The sequence below is a fragment of the Abramis brama genome, assembly GCF_963993115.1.
Source record: "Abramis brama genome assembly, chromosome: 9".
Classification (NCBI taxonomy): domain Eukaryota; kingdom Metazoa; phylum Chordata; class Actinopteri; order Cypriniformes; family Leuciscidae; genus Abramis; species Abramis brama.
This window is the reverse complement of record NC_139971.1, coordinates 34,536,244-34,556,707: the sequence shown is the minus strand read 5'-3', so window position 1 is coordinate 34,556,707 and position 20,464 is coordinate 34,536,244. Positions and strand designations below refer to the sequence as shown.

At 37.4% G+C, this 20,464-nt stretch overlaps 1 protein-coding gene across 1 annotated transcript; it reads right to left on the bottom strand.

Moving 5' to 3' along the window:
• Positions 1 to 83: 83 nt before the first annotated feature.
• lonp2 (lon peptidase 2, peroxisomal) lies at positions 84 to 20,404 on the bottom strand. Its single transcript, XM_084124554.1, has 15 exons — positions 20,061 to 20,404; positions 18,447 to 18,681; positions 16,901 to 17,032; positions 16,670 to 16,792; positions 16,419 to 16,582; positions 16,060 to 16,154; positions 12,270 to 12,528; positions 10,516 to 10,657; positions 8,050 to 8,200; positions 7,741 to 7,867; positions 6,791 to 6,918; positions 3,817 to 3,935; positions 2,437 to 2,644; positions 1,899 to 2,083; positions 84 to 1,822 (listed from the first exon to the last, which is right to left on the bottom strand). Exons 1-15 carry the CDS (start codon positions 20,291 to 20,293, stop codon positions 1,601 to 1,603), a joined length of 2,523 nt encoding a protein of 840 aa, XP_083980680.1. The 5' UTR covers positions 20,294 to 20,404; the 3' UTR covers positions 84 to 1,600.
• Between the last annotated feature and the right edge of the window lie 60 nt (positions 20,405 to 20,464).

Here is a 20,464-nt window from a genome sequence, read left to right as displayed (position 1 = left end):
CAAACATGCCTTCTGTTTTTAGGCCAGAGCTGTCATGCAGGTATTTGAGAACAAGAATGCATTAACTGTTTATAACTCCCAAACGCAGGTAAAATGTCAGCATTGTTTGCAGTATAGCATAGCAAATTATCATGTGCATGACAACTACAAATACAGCAATACATGGTTTAGTTGTCAAGAACGAATCACTTCTACAGCATTTCATCTGTCCTGGTAGAACAGACAAATAGTACACTGGTGATTTTTTTGTTTGTTTTGTTTTTATTGTAAATTATAAATGTAAAATGATGGAAAACTAGGAAATCATATTTATTAATCTGGGCCGTATTCACAAAACATCTTAAGGCTAAAAGTAGCTCTTAACTTGATTCAGGAGAAACTCTTAAAAAATAATGGCTGTGTCAGTCCTAATTTTAGGACTTTTTCACAAAGCATTTCAGTGCTAAAAGTTAGGGGTAGTCAAGAGGACTCCTAAATCTAAAATAACTGTTGCCGGTAATCTGGTAAAGACGCTGTAAACCATTGAGGCAATAGGTGATAGCCTTGGGTGCTGAGCCGTTTCTTCATAAATGCAATAAATATTTTGATTTATAGATTTTAATCTGCAATGACATAACATAAAGGTTAATTTATGTACAGGCATAATGCATTGTATGATAGAGATAATAAAACATTGCGGTCAAGTTGAAAATGATGTCCTATCGTCGGCTCTGATAGCCTTGTGGGCCGAGTGACCCGAGTTCGAGTTCCGGCTCCTGGATCTATATTTGAATATGGCAACATGATACCTCATTCTGCAATATTTCTGTGATTAAATCACTGACAGAGTCCCCTCCCCTTTCAGCCAATCACTGTGGGCATAGTTAGTAAGCGTGTTGACATCATCCATAGCAATGAGGTCAGCGCCACCCTTTCTCCAGCTGGAGAAGCTTAAGATTTCTCTCTGTTTCTTAGCAAAAGTTGGTCTCAGAAGCTTTGTGAATAGGTTTTTTAGAGGAAACTCTTACCTAAGAACTTCTCTTACTACTATTTAGGAGAAAAAAATGATTTGTGAATACAGCCACTGATGCGTTTAAAAATGCTGATCTAACTAAATATAAATGGTCAGACTATTTTACCATTATGCTATTAAATGATGGTTTGAAGGTACAACCAATTCTAGAAACATTTCCTGTACAGACACAATGAGTTTTCAGGCAATTATTTGATGCTAACCTAAATTTCGAAGACCAAATTTATTCCTTTAAATTGTACTCACCATACAAAGTTAAAATATTCCAGCCTTCATATTTAAGAACTTTGATATTCATTAGTCTAATTCATTTTATGAGGATCACTAAATATGTTGATTAAATCACAACTTTCAAAAAAAATAAAGCTGGATTAGTGTAATTATCTCCAGTATAGGCAGCTCAGAGTTGTCAGTTCTACAGGAACAGAATTATACTCAGTCCTCTATTATTAAATTAGAGGTTATTAAATCAATGAATTAGACCACAAGCACCTAAAGATGATAAGTGCACAAAGATGACAAACTAAGTGCTGAGTGTTCAACTTCCTCTATGAGGAAAAGAAGTCTTCATATCTAGCAACTACAGTCTCAGAGTTTACTAACAACTTGTGGATGACTGACGGCTGAGGGAAAGCCGCCATCAAAGGCCGCATTCAGGACTTCATCCAGAGTGCTGGCGAAAACGAAATCCAGATCAGCTCGCACATGGGCTGGGATCTCCTCTAAATCTTTCTCGTTGCGCTTGGGGATGATAACGCGTTTTAGATTGGCCCGGTGAGCTGCCAAGACTTTATCCTTTATACCTCCTACCTGTAGAGAGACAAGATATATCATGTCAGTTCAGACATTCAACATCTCTGATGATGAACGGTTTAAGGTTCCTCACCGGCAGAACCAGTCCTCTCAGAGTGATCTCTCCGGTCATGGCCACATCAGAGCGCACCAGACGCCCACTCAACAGTGAGGCCAGGCACGTTACTATGGTAACACCAGCGGAGGGTCCGTCCTTAGTGACGGCCCCTGCTGGGAAGTGCAAGTGGATATCGGTGCTCTCCAGAGGATCAGCGCTGCCTACAACATCATCATTCAGACACAAACATTGTGATAAATCAGTCTCGCTCGGGTCAACTATGAACATAAAATGTGGTTGAACTAAAAGCTGAGTCAAGCACAACTTATGTCTATAAATGACTGCTGTAAGTACAGTACCATACAAATGTTTGAGGTCAGTAATCTCTTATTTTGAAAGAAATTATTTTATTCAGCAAGGATGGATTAAATTGATTAAAAGTGGCAGTAGTGCAATGTTAGAAAAGACTGTTATTTTAAATAAATGCTATTTATATTCCTTTAAAAAGTCTTTTTTGAACAAACTTTTGAACGGTAGTATACATGTGTATGGATAGTCAATGTCTATTAATTACCACTGGAGAGGAAGTAAGTCTTGGCATTGCTGCGGAGCCAGCTGATAGCTAGATGGGCAGATTCCTTCATGACATCCCCCAGCTGTCCCGTCAGGGTCAACTGACCTTCTCCTTCCATACGACTGGCCTCCACAAACATGATCTCTCCACCCATAGGAGTCCAGGCCAGCCCGATTGCCACACCTGGTAGGGTCAGTCGCTCTGAGACCTACAAACACATACAGCTCTGATTACATACTTCACATGCTTATCTCAACATGGCAAAAAAAAAGTATATATATATATATATATATATATATACCAGTCAAGAGTTTTTGATAGCTTAAGTCTCTTCTGCTCATATATATATATATATATATATTACATTTACCACTTTTATGCAAAGTGACTTAGAAATGAGAACAATATAAGCAGTTAAACTAACATTAGGACAACAATATGCAAGTGCTATGACCCTTCCCAATTTAATCTAACGCAGTACATTTATTTATATATACCTATATATATATAGATAGATGGATATAGATATAGAAGAGAAAGTGTATATATATATATATATATATATATATATATAAAATTATATTATACATTTACATATCTTATAAACATTTAAACAAGTTATATTTGTCAGAAATGTTATGCAGCTTCTTCAGAGCTGCGCTAAATGAACATTTTATTTAAGTGTTACACATCTTACAAATTCCATAGAGCTGATGTAAACTTATGACCATATCTTTAAATGCAGAAAAGAACAGCACGCTCTTCTGATTTTTATTTCCAGCTCATTTAGATTGAAAATTTGCCCCATTAAAAAAAGAAGTCCACAGACAGACAGCCTGATTTTATACATGTCCCTTTCAAAAAAGTGAACTTTTGCCTGTTTGTATCCTTGGTAAACTAACTGCAGAAAGCTGAATGCTAACACAAGGGTTTGAAGGAGAAGATGTGTGTGATAGTTCAGTAGAACTGAAACAGGCTGCTCTCTGACCGCCTCTGGTCTTCCCCTGTCCCGTCCCCATAGGCATGGCAGGAATGCAGCCTCCATTACTAAGAGGAGAGAGCACTTCTCTGAGAAACACAACAGCACACACAGGGCCGAGGCGCGAACAGTCCGACAGCTTGGTGGACAAATGAAGAATAATACAATTTTTCCTTCAGAGACACAAAAAGAGGTGCATCCCAATTTGCGTACTAATGCACTATTCTGTGCCAGTTTGTAGTATAAATTGTTCATGCTGAAAATCCCAAAAAGAAAAAGTGCACTTTAAGACTGACAAAATAACCGTATAAAGTTCATACACTACACAGTTGAGTACATAGTGTATAGTGCCTCATTTGGGACACAACTAAGAAGCTTTCTGGCATTTATTTAATACTAACCTCCATTTCAAAGAGTGGCGGTCCAAGAATATCCTTAAGCGCAATGTGGTCAATAACGATTGGCATCTCTGGAGGTGCCGCTATCCCAGAATCCTCCACCTTGTTCTCTGTATTCTGGTCTAAAAGATATAGACAGAGAGAAAAGGTGGGAAACTGGTGAAGACTTTGGTGGAATTATAGGTTTTTCTTCAATTTAAACCTTTAAAACTGGTGTCAATGTAAAAGAGGTTTGACATTTCATGAACTAAAAGTAAACTCCATTTAAGCAGAGATAAAAGCATATTTAGAAAAGTGAATTGCAAGAGGGGAAAGAACATAATAAGGAAAGCAGCTTTAGGGTGTATTTACTTACAGAGTATGTTTGTGTGTCTATTTTTCTGAAAGCGAAGTGTTGTGTATTAGCCCTTGGCAAGACTACAATTATGTACATGCCCCTTGCTGCCCACAAGTCATGTGACTAGACTGTTAATGACATGCAAAGGAGGAGAATCATGTTCTGAAGAACAAAGAAGGAAATAGCACATGCCATTCTGAGGAAAGATATAATTAAATTGTCTTTTAAGATTTTATTGTGCATGATTGATCAGTGCACATTATTCTTGCTTTCATAAAAATTCAAAATGAATTTTTCTCCACCTTATTTTCTACTAACATAAACCAAGACAGTCCAGGACAAATAATATTAACCAATAATATCATAGCTCACTTTTCATGATCCAATTAAATTCCGAAGGATAAAATTAAATCCAGCATTATTTTGCACTAAATCTTTTCACTCAGAAATGCTTCATTTTACAGAATTTATCTTTTTTTTATTTTTTATTATTGCAGGTTACTGGTCTTAATGTAAGTGATTAGTCCCTGCATATTTTTTTGTATAATTTTGTTATTTAATTTTTAAATTCAATTAAAAGCACAAATGATTATATTTATTATTTATATTTATTATTATTGTTAATTTAATTCATTTTTATTTTATTTAAACATAAGAAAATATATTATATTATAATGATGAAATAAGTACGGTACTTTTAATTACAAGTATATTTGATTTTTTTATTTAGTTTATACATTATAAAATGAATAGTGCTTTTACAAAAATGTTTAAAAAAATTATGCTGCATTTTTATATCAATTATATGGAGCAGGATGCTTCATGAGGACGTGCATGTTGGTCACATGACCAGCCAAATTCTACTTGCTTTATTTATTAGTAACTGAAAACTTTTGCCTCATGCTGCATCCACAGTATATTCCATTTCATGTTTTTGAATAGTGTTTCACAAACAAAAAGTACACCTTTAAAAAGCATCTGACTTTCTGCTACCTGACGAACTGATTCTTTCATTTCCCTGTAACTTAGGAGGTTAATGCAAACCATAAGAGGGCCGAAATGTTCTGAGAGAGTGGATATAACAGCAGGAAGCACATGCGACAGCTGTCATGATGTAAAGACTAGGAATAACACCTGCTACAGCGAGTCTGAGAAACAGAATACAAAATAAAGCAAAGCAAAAAAGAACCCCTGACCCTCGTCCCTCTAAATCTCATCTCACACATGGGCCATGCAGGAGAGGATTGAGAAACAGAGTTGGGGTAAATCAGAATCTAAACAGAGCATTAACTGGCTGGGCTATTACTTCTGTTACAGAGGAGCAGCTGCAGCGGGACGGTGAAGGGGGGGGGGGTTCTAAGGCCGTCTGTTAGCACGCTTTACCCTCCTCCACCCCTCTGGGGGCCCGTGCTTAGAGAGATTGATGACCAATATGTGCATGTGTGTGCTGAGGTTCTCATAATGTGTGAGACTAGTTTTACTGACTGTACGTTAGATATTTTCTCAGCATGGGTTTCCTACACGTGCTCTTTAGTCTGAACACACATCTAGAGGTAGTGTGTACTTGATTCTGTCTGTGTGGCACAGCAAGGGTAAGTATGTGTTATGGATTATGCTGAAGTCAGCAGTCTGTATGTGGCAGAATGCTAAACCATTCCTGAGTCACTGCAGTTGGGGAGCGAAGCACGATACACTTACAGAAACGTTTCTTGAATTAAATACATCCTTACAAAGTGTCTTACCAGCTGCGAGACTAGTGGTCCATCATTATATGGATTTTTAAGTACAATACAGATGCCAATAATATATCTAAATAGCAGGGTGGAGCCGACACAAGGGGAACTACTACAACCGTTAAATGGCCAAGCGAGATCAAAAAGGCTAAATCTTGCCAGATTCTTTGACTCATTTAAATTTTCTAATTGAATGTTTTTGAATAGTGTTTCATATTAAGTGTTTTATAGTTAGGTAATGCAACATGGTTCCAGTAGGGATGTGATGATGATTACATTTTCCCATCGGTAATGCCGCCTATCAAATAGGTGCTTAAACATTTCGCTTTGAAAACAAATCTTCCACCAACGTCTCGTCAGTCAGCTCGCATCACTCTCATCATGTGATAAATGAAATCTTACTCCTGCTGCTGATCTGTGCACTGCTTTGAGCAGACGTGTTCAGTTTTTAAGTAATCGTAGTGTCTGTTGTCTAACTGAACCAAATTATTTTTATTACTATAAAAAATCAAAACGACTGTGCAAGTGATGTAATCAGTGTGCGGATGAACACCGTGTAACACCGACTATCACAGCAAGCCTAGTTTCCAGCAACATGTACATTTTCCTGTTCTCAAAGAAAGCAAAATACTGCACAAAGTGTCATCCTAGCCAATCAGAACATACTTACCATGTAATGTGTAGCTATTGTGGTGCAGTATTTTAATCCAATCAGATTTCACTGTTGGTGGAGATAGCCATCGGGATGCATCAAAGACAAGAACACACTGTGGTTCCAGTTTTATCTTTGCCCAAAGGCTACTACCATTAATCCAGAGTCTACGACTGAAGCAGAGCCTGGGGGAGCTGTTGTAATTCCAGCCATAAACTACAATGATGCATGAGATGAAAACAATCCCACTTTTACCTGCAAGCTGCTCCGTGGGGGACTCTGCTCTAGAGACCCTATGACCTTCAGCGACCTTCACAGCCACCGCTCGACAGATGGCCCCGATCTTCCTCTCCAAAGAGCGCACGCCTGCCTCCCGTGTGTACCTACAAACACATTCACACACAAATCTTTCTGTCATTTACTGCTGGCACTGCTGGGCCGGGGGCCATGTATTGATTGCTTTTTAGCAGATAATCATCCCCAAATTAGCAACCTCTGAGGTAATTAATTAGTTTGCTGTGCAAATATCTCTAATTGACGATCCCTGGTGGACTACAGACTTTTAGAAGAGAAGTTTGGCAGCCTGTCTTAAGATATGGTTTTGAAGGAGAGAGTGAGACAGCAGAGGATCTAGTTTACAGGAGGAGACCCGGCTGTGACCTAAACTGCCCCACTGTTCCTGTTTCACCTGTAATCTCTCTTAGCAGTGAGACACTACATTCTCTGAAATGTTATGCTCCCTTCTAGCCTTAATGTACACATTCAAATATATTGCACATGCATTCAAATTTACTCAATTTAATTCCACTTGAAATGTTGCGCAAAAAAAATTCAGCCCTTTTTTTCAGTTTGCTATCTATATATATATATGCATTTATTTATTTATTCATCTTAATTTACGTAACAGTGGATTTATTGGTGATTACAAAGAAACTCATTCTGTTGATCATGTTGATCATATATCACCAATATATTCACCATTCAGAGTCAATGCATATGGAATGTTAACTTACAAATACCAGAATACTAGTGTATGGATGGAGAGAGGGATTCATTTGTTAGTGTGTGTGATTAGTTCTTAATTGACAATGACTGCTTCTGTCTGAACAATTTCATCTTGTCCTTCCGTCCTCTACATGGGTTAAAAGTGCCGTTATCAGCCTGAACCTCTTTAGAACACAAAACGTGTGTGTGTGTGTGCATACTTGCTGATGATCTCCTGTGTGGTGTCCTGTGGGATCTGGAGCTGTTGCGGGGTTAGCCCATGCTGCTCCAGCTGATGAGGGATCAGGTGCCGATGGGCGATTTCTACCTTCTCCTCCTGGATGTACCCTAATGAGACACACATGCTGATATTCAGAACACAAATTACAATTAACTACAAAACCATCTGCTCAGTTGTAGGATAGACTTAATTGAGTTCATGTTAAAATAGTCAGGAATTAATCACTAAAAATGTCACATCATCAACGCCACGTCCTGCTGTGTTTTTTTGTCCGATATTGAACTCTGACCTGGCACCTGGAGGACCTCCATTCTGTCAAGCAAGGCAGGGGGGATGGTGGCCGTGGTGTTTGCGGTGGCAATGAAGAGGACCTGCGAGAGGTCAAATGGCACGTTGAGGTAATGGTCGGTGAAGCTGTGGTTCTGCTCCGGGTCCAGAACCTGAAAATGACCACAGTTCATTTGCACAAATTTAGGTATTAATACAAAAGTTAGATTTACAAGTTAAAGCGTGGCACATCAAATAGATCTCATGATGAACTGTTGATAATTCAGTCATGATTCTCATGATTTTGACTGCTCTAGCCTGAGGAGGTAACCATAGCAACAGCCTCCTCAAACCACTTCTGTTAGAATCAGCACTGGATGGTACATCGACAAAACAAACACAGTCTTTATGAATTATTTTATTAGGGATTCACATATATCATACAGTTCCAAACAAAGTTTCCCTTACACTCTGTTATTAAAATGCTAAACATTAACACATTTATTTAAAGCATATTTTAATGTTTTTTACAACACCATGTATCTTTAATTACATGTTGTCAAATCAACATTTAATCAGTAAACTGACTGATGCCTCATGCATCTGAAGTATACTTTATGATGGTAAGGGCGAGTGTTCACCAAAGCATTTCTTCACAAGCCGGCTTTTTTCAATAGTTTGCTATGGGAGCCAGCAGAGTGTCTATTACACGCTAAATATTGTGCTTGGCTTGTTTTGCTAGCCACCAAGAGTTTTTATTTTTATTTTTACTTTTTCTGCATTCCATTTACCTTGGAAGAGGGATGTCGGAGCTGGGAATGACATCACACCCAAGTTCACTGCATTCCAGTACACAGGGCGGAAAACTAAGATGGACGCATCCAGACAAACCTTTGCTATGCTTGTTCTTTCGGAATACAAATACATAAAAAAGCGGCATTTTGCACAGATAATGCCAAAGTATCATGTCCACAATTAGAGTTTGGATAGTACTGTGTGCATCATTGAGTTTATGGAGACATAGACAAACAGAAGTGCTAATAAATATTACAATGGTTTCACTATGGTTGATGCACTGAGTAGCCATATTGGAGTCCGGGTTGTTGCGATTCCCCCTAGTTTTCCAGTCGCAAGGATTGATAGGACTTGAGAGGGCATTCCAGTTAAAAGTTCCTACTGGGAACTAGGAATTTCACACTTCCAAGGACAAATAGAACTCACCATTTGTCTGTAAGATTGCCGTCCAATCACAGAGAAGGAGGGACGGGAAAAATATACCGCCAACCATCACATTCTCATTGTACAACGATTGTTTAAGATTTTTACTATAAGACTATTACTATAATGGCACAGTCGAACGATATCATTGGAAGCACTTTCAGAGCGATTTTTATCCAGCTGATGATTGAGCCTTTGTGTGAACGGGCCTTTAGTCAAGTAATAACACCTCTCCGAGATGCACCATGAGGTATGACACATGAGATGAGTTATGTGCCGAATTTTAATACTCAGGGTTAAGAGTTTAAAACAAGATCGTTATAGCTATAAACAATCGCCTTTAAAGTATTTATTTTGAAATGCTGCCCTAAATAAAGCATGTATTCTCTCAGCCTGTGACAAACTAAATCACAGAGCTTTCTGCAGAGCTTGTTGTCAGGTCACGTCCGCCCTGTGATGAACTTTCCTATCTCCAGATCCTATCTGAAGCTCAATGAAAGGGCTCACATGCTTTACAGTAGGAGATGAACGTCACTCCCTGGATGCTTTTTGAGTGGCGATCTTCTGATTACACGATGAAGACTGCTGATCTCTGGTGAAATTGTAAGATACATTTCTCTCCCTCTGAATTATTGTAAAAGTATGTCATGCCAAGAGATAAGATCACATGCACAGATGTTCAGAGCATGCATGGACAATATTTGGATATTTATCTCAGTGGAAACAAACTGGCTCACGTGCAATCAAGTGTATGCAAATGGTGATGTGATCTTGTGTACGGAAAGTACAACAAACTACAACCTATGGTATGCAAGCACTAACCTTGCATGCAAAATGATCTTGTAGACCACACATGAACACATTTTTAAAAAACTTTTTCTTTCAGTATTCTGGCATGTAATGTGGCAGTGAGTAATACCATTCTGGAACAGAGCGACCTGCCCTGTCAAAAAAATCTATCGGTTTTACACTATTCCATCTCCAGTTTTCAATTTGAAATCATATAACAGTACATCTATCCATCCACTTATATAAGGCCAATATTGTCCTTGAGTGCCTTTTAAAACTTTTTTTTTTACATCTATACATTTAGCCATCCATCCTTTATCCATGCTTCCTTCCTTTCATCCTTCCCTTCATCCATCCATCCAACCTTTCATCCAGGTAAACTTTATTTTTATAGTTCCCTATGTTTGGACTTTTTTTTTGTAGTGTGAGACTGTGGTCAAGGCAAGTAGCAGTACTGTAACCTACATGTAGTTTCTCTCACCTCCAGCAGGGCGGCAGCAGGATCTCCCTGCAGGCTCTTCCCAAGTTTGTCCACCTCGTCCAATAAAAAGACAGGATTGTTTACCCCAACAGTCTTCAGTCCATTTATAATGCGGCCAGGCATGCTACCCACGTATGTGCGTCTGAGGACGGAGACACATGAGATAAAGTTGGAGTGAGAAAAAAAGTAGTGAGAGGGAGTGGTAAAAGATAGAGTGGAACATGATAAGGGAAGTAAAAAAGATCTGTAGGTGTGCAAAAAAAGAAAGAAAAAGATCACAATCTTGCAACTGTTTTGATGCAGTTCTATTCAGGTCGCTGTACTATTGGTTGTCAGTAGGTGTCCCTGCTCCTGGAACATAATTGGTGGGCTGCGTAGCTGATCAAAAATGACATTTAAAATGTAAAAAAATGGAATGAATAACGTCTTGACAATGTTGCTGGATGGCGCTTGAGTGCATCTGATGGGGTCGAAAACAGTAAACTGTAGCATTTCGTCCTACTGAACTACCAAATAGGCAGGATACGAAGATAGACAGGATGGAGTTATGCCCTAATTACAGTCATTAGTGGGTGTAAGACTGTCATTAAACTTTAAACACTCTACTGTAGTAAACTAATGCAGACTCTTTTAAAGAAATGTGTTGTGAAGAGACAAATGCAGAGTTTATGGGGAAAGGTCTTGTAAGAGGACACATTTTCCGTAGGAGAGTGTGAAGTTTGACATTGACCAATCAGAAAACAAAGAAGCTCGTCCTGGCCTGCAGGGTGTCATGATGTTATCACCTTCTAGTTTCTATAGTGACGAGATCAAAGGGAACATCAAAAGAAATCACAATGCAGGTCAAGGTTTAAAGTTTCTCTCGTCACTGAAGGGTCACTACATCACGTCTCTTTGGTGGGTTCATCATCGCCTGACACCTCAGTCTGACACATCTATATCACTGCATGCTTCACATGTTGGTTATGACTCACCATTTGATTGCAAAACAAAGCTTGACTGGCTTGAGGTTTAAACGTCTGAAGGATCTTGGATTAGTAACGTAACACCCGGGTTAATCACAGTAACATGAGGGTTGGGTCACAGGGTTTTAGCAATGCAGTGGAAATATAGCCTTTTTTGTTTATATAGTATACAAGTTTAAGGTCATTATGGGCTTTTTTTGTAAGAAATTAATACTTTTATTTAGCAAGGATGCATTAAATTGTGACAGTGAAGACTTTTACATTGTTATAAAACAAAAAGTCTGCCAAATAAATAGTGTTCTTTTGAACATCCATTCATCAAAGAATCCTGCAAAAATGTATCACCGTTTACACAAAAATATTAAGCAACAACTATTTTATGAGCACCAAATCAGCATATTAGAATGATTTCTGAAGGATCATGTGACACAAGACTGAAAATTCAGCTTTGCCATTACAGGATTACAGTTGTTTTAAAAATGTAATAATTTTTTCACAATATTACTAATTTTTTTATCAAATAAATGCCGCCTTGTTGAGCTTAAAAAAAAATCTTACAGACCTCAAACTTTTGCACGGCAGTGTGTATTTTTCGTGCAGTCAGACTTTTGACTACCAGCATGAAGTATGGTCCACACAGCTTATTCTGGCCAAGAACAACTGACAAAAGGACTTGACCTGCTACAGTATCTTCCTCAAAGCAGTCTGACACTGAGACTATATGTATCATGTACCATGCTTGTTTGAAGATCAGACTTTGAGTCTCCTATCATTATGATGACCTCTTACCTGTGGCCACGGATGTCAGACTGATCACAGACTCCCCCCAAGGCGATGCGGTGGAACTCTCGACCCAGTGTGCGAGCGATGGAACGCCCAACGCTGGTCTTTCCCACACCGGGGGGTCCTACAAAACACAGTATGGGCCCCTTAAGGGTACTCTTGAGCTGCCGCACAGCCAGATACTCCAGCACCCTCCTCTTCAGCTTCTCCATGGCATAGTGATCATTATCCAAGAGCACCCGCGCTGCACGGATGTCCAGGCAATCTAAGTAGATAACAATGAAACATGTTATAGAGTTAAAATAATGAGTATAATAAGATTTTTTTTTTTTAAAGAAATTAATATTTTTATTCAGAAAGGATGCATTGCATTAATCAAAAGTGACACTAAAGACAATTATAATGTTACAAAAGTGTTGTTTATCAAAAACAAATGTATCACGGTTTCAACGAAAATATTAAAGGGTTAGTTCACCCAAAAATGAAAATTCTGTCAGTAATTACTCACCCTCATGTTGTTCCAACCCCAAAAGACTTTCGTTCATCTTCGGAACACAAATTAAGATATTTTTGATTAAATCTGAGAGCTGGCTCACTCCTCCATAGGCTTCTATGGGATCGAAACTTCCCGGCCCAGAAAAGTTAGTAAAGACAATGTTTAAAATAGTCCAAGTGACTACACTGGCTCAACCATAAGTTTATCAAGCGACGAGAATACTTCTTGTGCGCAAAACCCCCCCAAAATAACGACTTTATTCAACTATTAATTTTCTTCTGTGTGGGCCTCTGACGTGAATTCACGTAGTGTAACAGCACATAGGCTCACTACTGGACGACACTGGTCATGTGTGTGATGCGTGTGACGTACAAAAAGTATTCAAGTATAGAAGTATTCTCGTCGCTTGATAAACTTATGGTTGAGCCACTGTAGTCACTTGGACTATTTTAAACATTGTCTTTACTAACTTTTCTGGGCCGGCAAGTTTCGATCCCATAGAAGCCTATGGAGGAGTGAGCCAGCTCTCAGATTTAATCAAAAATATCTTAATTTGTGTTCCGAAGATGAACGAAAGTCTTACAGGGTTGGAACAACATGAGGGTGAGTAATTACTGACAGAATTTTCAATTTTGGGTGAACTAACCCTTTAAACTGCACAACTGTTTTCAGCATTTCTAATAATATGAAATGTTTCTTGAGTACCTAATCAGGAAATTAGAATGATTTCTGAAGGATTATGTGACACTGAATACTCAAAATTCAGCTTTGCCATCAAATGAATAAATGATATTAAAATATATTAAAATAGAAAAGTTATTTTAAATTGTAATAATATTTTACAATATTACTGTATTTTTGATCAAATAAATGCAGCCTTGGTCAACATAAAAGACATTTTTTCAAAAACATCTTGCAGACCCTAAACAGTTATTGTAGCCCTTGATTGCACGCATGATGTAAAAATTGGGAAAGGAATGTGAGTATTTTATCAAAGACATATGCATCTCCACTACCTCATGTAATAAGATACAGACATATGTGCAGCTGTCTCATAAAGTAAACTTAAACTGGGCACAGAATTTTCTTTATGGTTCTCACAAATCATGAATCGTCTAATTCTGCATTTACAGGAGAACATTCCTGTAAGGGCAGAACTCTCTATTCCCAGCTTTCAGACGCTGATCTAAACCACTAAATCAGTTTTCTTCTAATGCTGACCCACCCTTGAGTGCTGAGCTCAAAGACTGTGTCTAAAAGACTGTGAAATGCACTTCATGTACATGAGACTTTCCCAGCAGAATTCCAGCCCCAAAGGTCTGTAACACATCGAGCAAGGGAAATTCAGAGGTGTGTATGAGAGCATTCAATCGCATGCGCATGTTTCTTTGAGCCCTTCGTAGATAGTAAGAGATCATATTTCAAGGCAAGCTATAAGCTTAGGAAAGTAGGTAATGCATACACTTTTTTACATGCCTTTAAGTGTGCCAGTAAAATTGGTAAAACAAAAAGAAATACCTGCAATCATGCACATGAGATAATAATAGAAAACAAAACACAGAAAATGAATGAATAGAAAGGTGTTTAATGCTTCTCAACATATGGTCCAACACTCTAGCTATGCTTGGCAAGATCATGTACTGTACTGGAGTTCTCAGAGTCCCTCATGTGGCCATGAAGAACATGACAAGAATAACACGTGTAAACAGCTCAATTGCCTCTGCATCACTACAGTAGACAGAGCAATTCATTCACAAAATGTGGTAAAAGTCTCCCTCTGCTGATGGCTAAGCAGTGTAAGCAAACTCTCGGACTGATTTTACATGAAAAGCTTATTTAAAAGTTACAAAGATGTTATCAACAATTAAAAATATTTTGGAAAAATAAAATATAAAAACAGCTTTTGGATTAAATTTGACTTTTTTTTTTTTTAACCGAAAATTTAATTAAACTATTACATTTCTTTAAATTAATTTTCAAAAAGTTTATTATACATTTAGTGTATATATATACGCTACAGTTAAAAAATTTGGGGTCCTTTTTTTCTTTTTATGAATATACTTTTATTCACAAATGATATTAAATAAAATTCATAATGTTACAAAATATTTCTATTTCAAATAACTGCTGTTCTTTTGAACGTTCTATTGATCAAAGCATCCTGGAAAAAATGCATCACCTTTTAAAAAATATTAAGCAGCCCAACTGTTTTCAATATTGATAATAATAATAAATGTTTCTTAAGCACCAAAATCAGCATATTAGAATGATTTCTGAAAGATCGTGTAACACTGAAGACTGGAGTAATGACTGGAGTTTTTAAATTACATTTAAAAAAATCAAAATAGAAAATGGTTTTCCTTAATTGTAATAAAATTACTGTTTTACTATATTTTTGATCAAACAAATGCAGCCTTTATGAGCATGAGAGATTTCTTTCAAAAACATTTAAAAATCTTACCGACCCCAAACTTTTGAACTGTAGTGTACAAAACACTGGTAAAACATTAGCATAGGTCATTTAGAAATATACAATATACCTACAATTAAAAATTGTCAAACAAATAGTTACTAAATTTTATTTTAAACATTTATGTATGGATGGGGTAATTAACATATAGAAATACTACAATAAATAATGCTATACTTTGACTTAATTTAATAATATAATACTACATACTTAAATTATATTTTTTATTATATAAAAAATACTACTATAATAATTTGAGGTTTAGTTGCAATAATAATTACTAAGTAAGGGATAATGTAGAGCGAGGCGGTTGTTATAGCGAATACAACCTCGACAGGCTGATCGGGACCCCGGCGCAAAGCGGAGGGGAGGGGTCTTGAATCAGTCTGAAGGGGTTTGTATTCGCTATAACAACCGCCTCGCTCTACATTATCCCGCTTATTACATGGCTACCTACCAAATAAATCAATAATTTGACACAAAATATTGATTTAAAAAGGAGTTTATTGATTTAAAAACGATTGTATTGCTTCCGCTAAAGAAAATAGTCCGTTCCGTCTCTGCGGTTAGAATCCTGCATCCATAGCAACGCTCTGTTTTTCATGGCAACGGTGTGTTATACTTAGCAGCGGTCTGTTATCAAGAAATAACAGACCGCATTCTACATTAGAATTCAACCAAGCCATGTAATAATAGCTTATAATAGTTAGTTTATGATAGTTGTAATAATTAATCATTAGTGTTTAACAGTGTTTGGAAACTTCACTCCAAAAACAAAAATGCATGTATACAAAAATACAAATACATTTTATTTTAGAAAGCTTTCTTACCTGTTGTGCTCTTGCTCCAGGGCAGCTCTACCATCATCTCCAGATAGTTCCGGGTGAGGGCATACTCCGGCATGGACTGTGGCATCTTTTTTAATCTGTGGCAAAAAAAAAAAATTATTTATTATATATATATATATATATATATATTTCTCTTAAGATGTTGGGTAGATGAGGAAGAAATCCAGATAGGATGCAGCTCAGGAGGGGGAGTCATGAATTTATTCATTAATATAATGATTAAACTAAAGATAATGACTTCATCATTTTAATCGGTCTAAAAACAACTGCAAAAATTCCCTTGCTGTTTAGTGCGTAGGCAGCTGTGAAATGTGGTTTTGTCTGAAATTACCAGTACATACCGCCTGAGCTCCTTGAGACATACGCGCAGTGCTGCTTCTGGCATAGCTGCTGCCTTCACCTTCTTCTCCAGCAAAACATTGTCATCACCATCTTCATCTTCCACCTCCTCATCCAGCGAGAACTGACGACCTGGGAACACACCACCTTTACGGATGGCCAGCACCTAGGAGAAAGGGGAAGAACTCTGTGATAGAGCAGGAAGTTGTGGAGGAAGGTGACTGTGCAAAAAGAGAAACAAATGTTGGCCTACTCTTTTGTCATCATCAGGTCTGAGTTTGCGTGTCTTTTGCAGTAACTTGAGCCCCTCAATTTGTCTGGTGAGCAGAGGAAGGGCCTTCTTAAACCGTTCCTCCAAGTCTACTGCATCCAGCACCTGACAACAGCACATTCAGAAAACATTTTTAGGAAGGTTTAAACATGGTACATGATCACACTAGGACTCTGTAAGTCATACTGACTCTAGAACCGTGCACTGTCGCACCTGCAGTTTCTCTTTGTTGGAAGTGCGGATCATGGAGGCCAGGACATCTGGTAAGGTTTCTCTAGGCAGACTGTCCAACAGACGCCGGAGTTTAGCCACCACAGGCACAGACATGTCCAACATCCCAACCAGCTGGACAAAGAGAGGCCAGAGAACACGGTCAATACACTAAATGAAAAGCCTACATGCAATGAATCATTCTGTATCATTTGGCAAGGAATGAAGCCTTTATATTCATTCAGTTTAAATGATGACTCATTGTATAGATGACTGGTGCCAAATGAGAAAAACACTCACAATTCCATTCATCTTTTCTTCAGTCATGAAAAAAGGATGTCTTTGATTTGTTTTTAAACATATCTTCAGCTTTTATATTTTTTGAAAACTTTGACTGCTATCAATTACTATTATTTGAATTTATCAAACAAATTATCAAATTCTAATGTTGGTTATCATTCCTCAAAGAGGTATTTGGTAAAAGTAGGTAAATAAATAAGATTATTTAATTAATTATATATATGTTATACATATATATATATATTCAATATACCATTACCATATATACCATTCAAATATTTGGTGTCAGTAAGTTTTTTTTTTTTTGAAGGAAATTAATACATTTATTCAGCATAGACGCATTTAATTATGGAAGCTTGTTTCTGCCACAGAAAAAAAAATAAATTAAAAGATAATTGCAACTTTTTATCTCACAATTCTGACTTTTTTTCTCACCACTGTGAGAGATTCAGAACTGCAAGATATGAACACAAAATTGTGAATTTATATTGCAATTCTGACTTCTTCTCTCAGAACTGAGAGATATAAACTCGCAATTGCGTGTTATAAATTCCACTTCTGAGGAAATAAAATAGACGTTTTTTTCTCAGAATTGCGAGTTTATATCTCACAATTATGACTTTATAACACAAAATTGCAACTTTATATCACGCAATTCTAAGAAAAAAAGGAAGAATTGAGAGACGTAAACTTGCAACTGCGAGAAAAAAGTCTGAATTGTGAGATAAAAGTCACAGTTTCCTTTTTTATTTTTTATTCCATGGTGTAAACAAGCTTCCATATTAAACTGATCAAAAGTGACAGTAAAGACATTTATGTTACAAAATATTTCTATTTCAAAAAATTTTTAAAGTATGGTTTTTACAAAAAAAATTATCAAAGTTTTTTGACTGGTTGTAACAAGAAAAGTTTTTTGAGCACCATATTAGAATGACTTCTGAAGGATCAAGTGACACTGAAGACTGGAGTAATGATGCTGAAAATTCAGCTTTGCCATCACAGGAATAAATTACATTTTTAAAAGCATTAAACAGTTACTTTGATCTGTAATAATATTTCACAATATTACTGTTTATTTTTGGTCAAATAAATGCAGCCTTGGTGAGCAGAGACTTCTTTCAAAAACTTTTACAAAATCGTACTTAATCTTATATTATACACAGGTGTATCAAGTGAATAATATCTGTGACTTGTGGAAAAAGTTATTTTTATAGACTGTTAACAGAATCACAGCACAAACACTGCTGACCTGTACAGCGGCCTGATAGAACCTCTGTGCCAGCTCTCCCAGCTCTCCATCAGCCGGATCTCCCTCTGTGTACTGCTCCAGTTTGTCTAGCTGTTCCACCTCTGCCATGGGGAAAGGTCTCTCTCTCAGCAGCTGGGTCACACGGAAGCGACACAAGCCCGTAATGAGCAGTGTGTAGTGTGGTTTTGGCCAGTTGCTGCCTACGACCTGTACTGCCAGTCCTGCTGTGCCAATACTGAGACAGAAGACAGAAGCACAGATTAAAAGACCGAAGTTCTGAAGACAGATTAAACTAATCTAAACAGATTAGACAGATTAAACTAAGCATTGAGGCCTGAGTTTTGTTTTCTGTCAAATCTAATTTGTGATATTGTAGGTTTCAAACTGGTTTCTTGAACATGACAATGAGTTCACTATACTGGCCTCCACAGACACCAGATCTTAATCCAATAGAGCAGCCTTGGGATGTGGTGGAACGAGAGATTTGCGTCATGGATGTGCAGCAGAAAACTGCAGCAACTGTGTGATGCTCATGTCAATATGGACTAAAATCTCAGAGGAATGTTTCCAGAACCTTGTTGAATCTGTGCCATGAAGAAGTAAGGCAGTTCTGAAGGCAAAAGGGGGACCAATCCGATACTAGAAGGTTTACCTAATAAAGTACACCTATCTAGGAATACATACAGTACTGTGTAAAAGTCTTAGGCCAACATTGTTTTAGCAATGGTTAATGACCATATATAATTATTTCACAGTCTCTTTATTGGAATATGACCAGAAAATACAGGTTATTTGTATGCAGTATTAAAAAACAGAAAAAATAAGAAAAAAATGACTTCTATAGGCTAAAGTGGCAAGTTTTTCTCTTAAACCTAAATGGAAAAGGACTGTAAGAACAAGAAAAGTTTCAAAATCTGATGAGAAGGTCCAGGATGCCACACTAAATAATGATTTTTGCTTAAAGAAGATTTTTTGTAGTTTTTGTGTACATATTTCCTGTATTTTCTGTTTGTATCTTAATAAAAAGATGTCATTAAAACATTGCTAATACAACAAAGCTGGTGGTGGCCTTTTGCACAGCACTATATATATATATATATATATATTATTACTTTCAACATTTTATTACATGAGTTCCAGGCTTGTGTTCCTTTCTTATATGTCCATGTTTTACATTAAACCCTGTCTGGAGAGCCATTGATCAGACAGAGCAGAGACTCGCAAGGTTAAAGTCCATCTGCTGCTCAAACGATTTTTCTAGAAAACAAACACTGTTACTGCAGCTGGTCTCTAGCATGTAAAAAACATAATAAACAGGCATGTAGGTTAATGTTTGAACATTATTCAACTAAAAACACCGAAAGGTAAAGTTCTGTGAATACAAAATAGTGTCTCAATGTCAGTCATCATCACCAGTACAAACATTTCTATGGTAACCATAAAGATTTCGGGTAAATATCAAAGTTACATATTATAAAATAAAGTTTATAATACAATAAAAGTAACTTATTGTATTATAAAAGCATAATAAATTACTATGGTTTCGAAACTCAGTGACAGTTGCATCACACTGGACCTGCAGCGGGTTTGACAGTCTTGACAGCGCAGACACACCTGTGCAAGGACGGGAGCTCATCGCTGTCGTGCTCGGGGTCTCTAGTGTTAGGGATAATCCCTATGATGGTGCTTTTCAGCGAGGTCCCCTTCAGCAGTCTGCTCTTCACTAACTGCATGTTTCTCGCCGTGTCGACACTGATTCTCATGGTCGAGCCGGGTAACAGCACTCCATCATGAGTACACAGCAGAGGCAGCCGGCTGGGGATTTGAATACCACTGTTGGATGACATTGTGCAAAGGCTGGATAGACGTTTAAAGTTTAAAACTTGTATTCGCAGTGAACTAAGTTACGGGTGTAAGGAACGCCTTCATCGTTTGACAGACTGGGACAAATGAAAACAGGAAGTTGGAACTACGGCAGGTAAACTAGAACAATCTTTGGAGTGCAAACGGAAACGCCT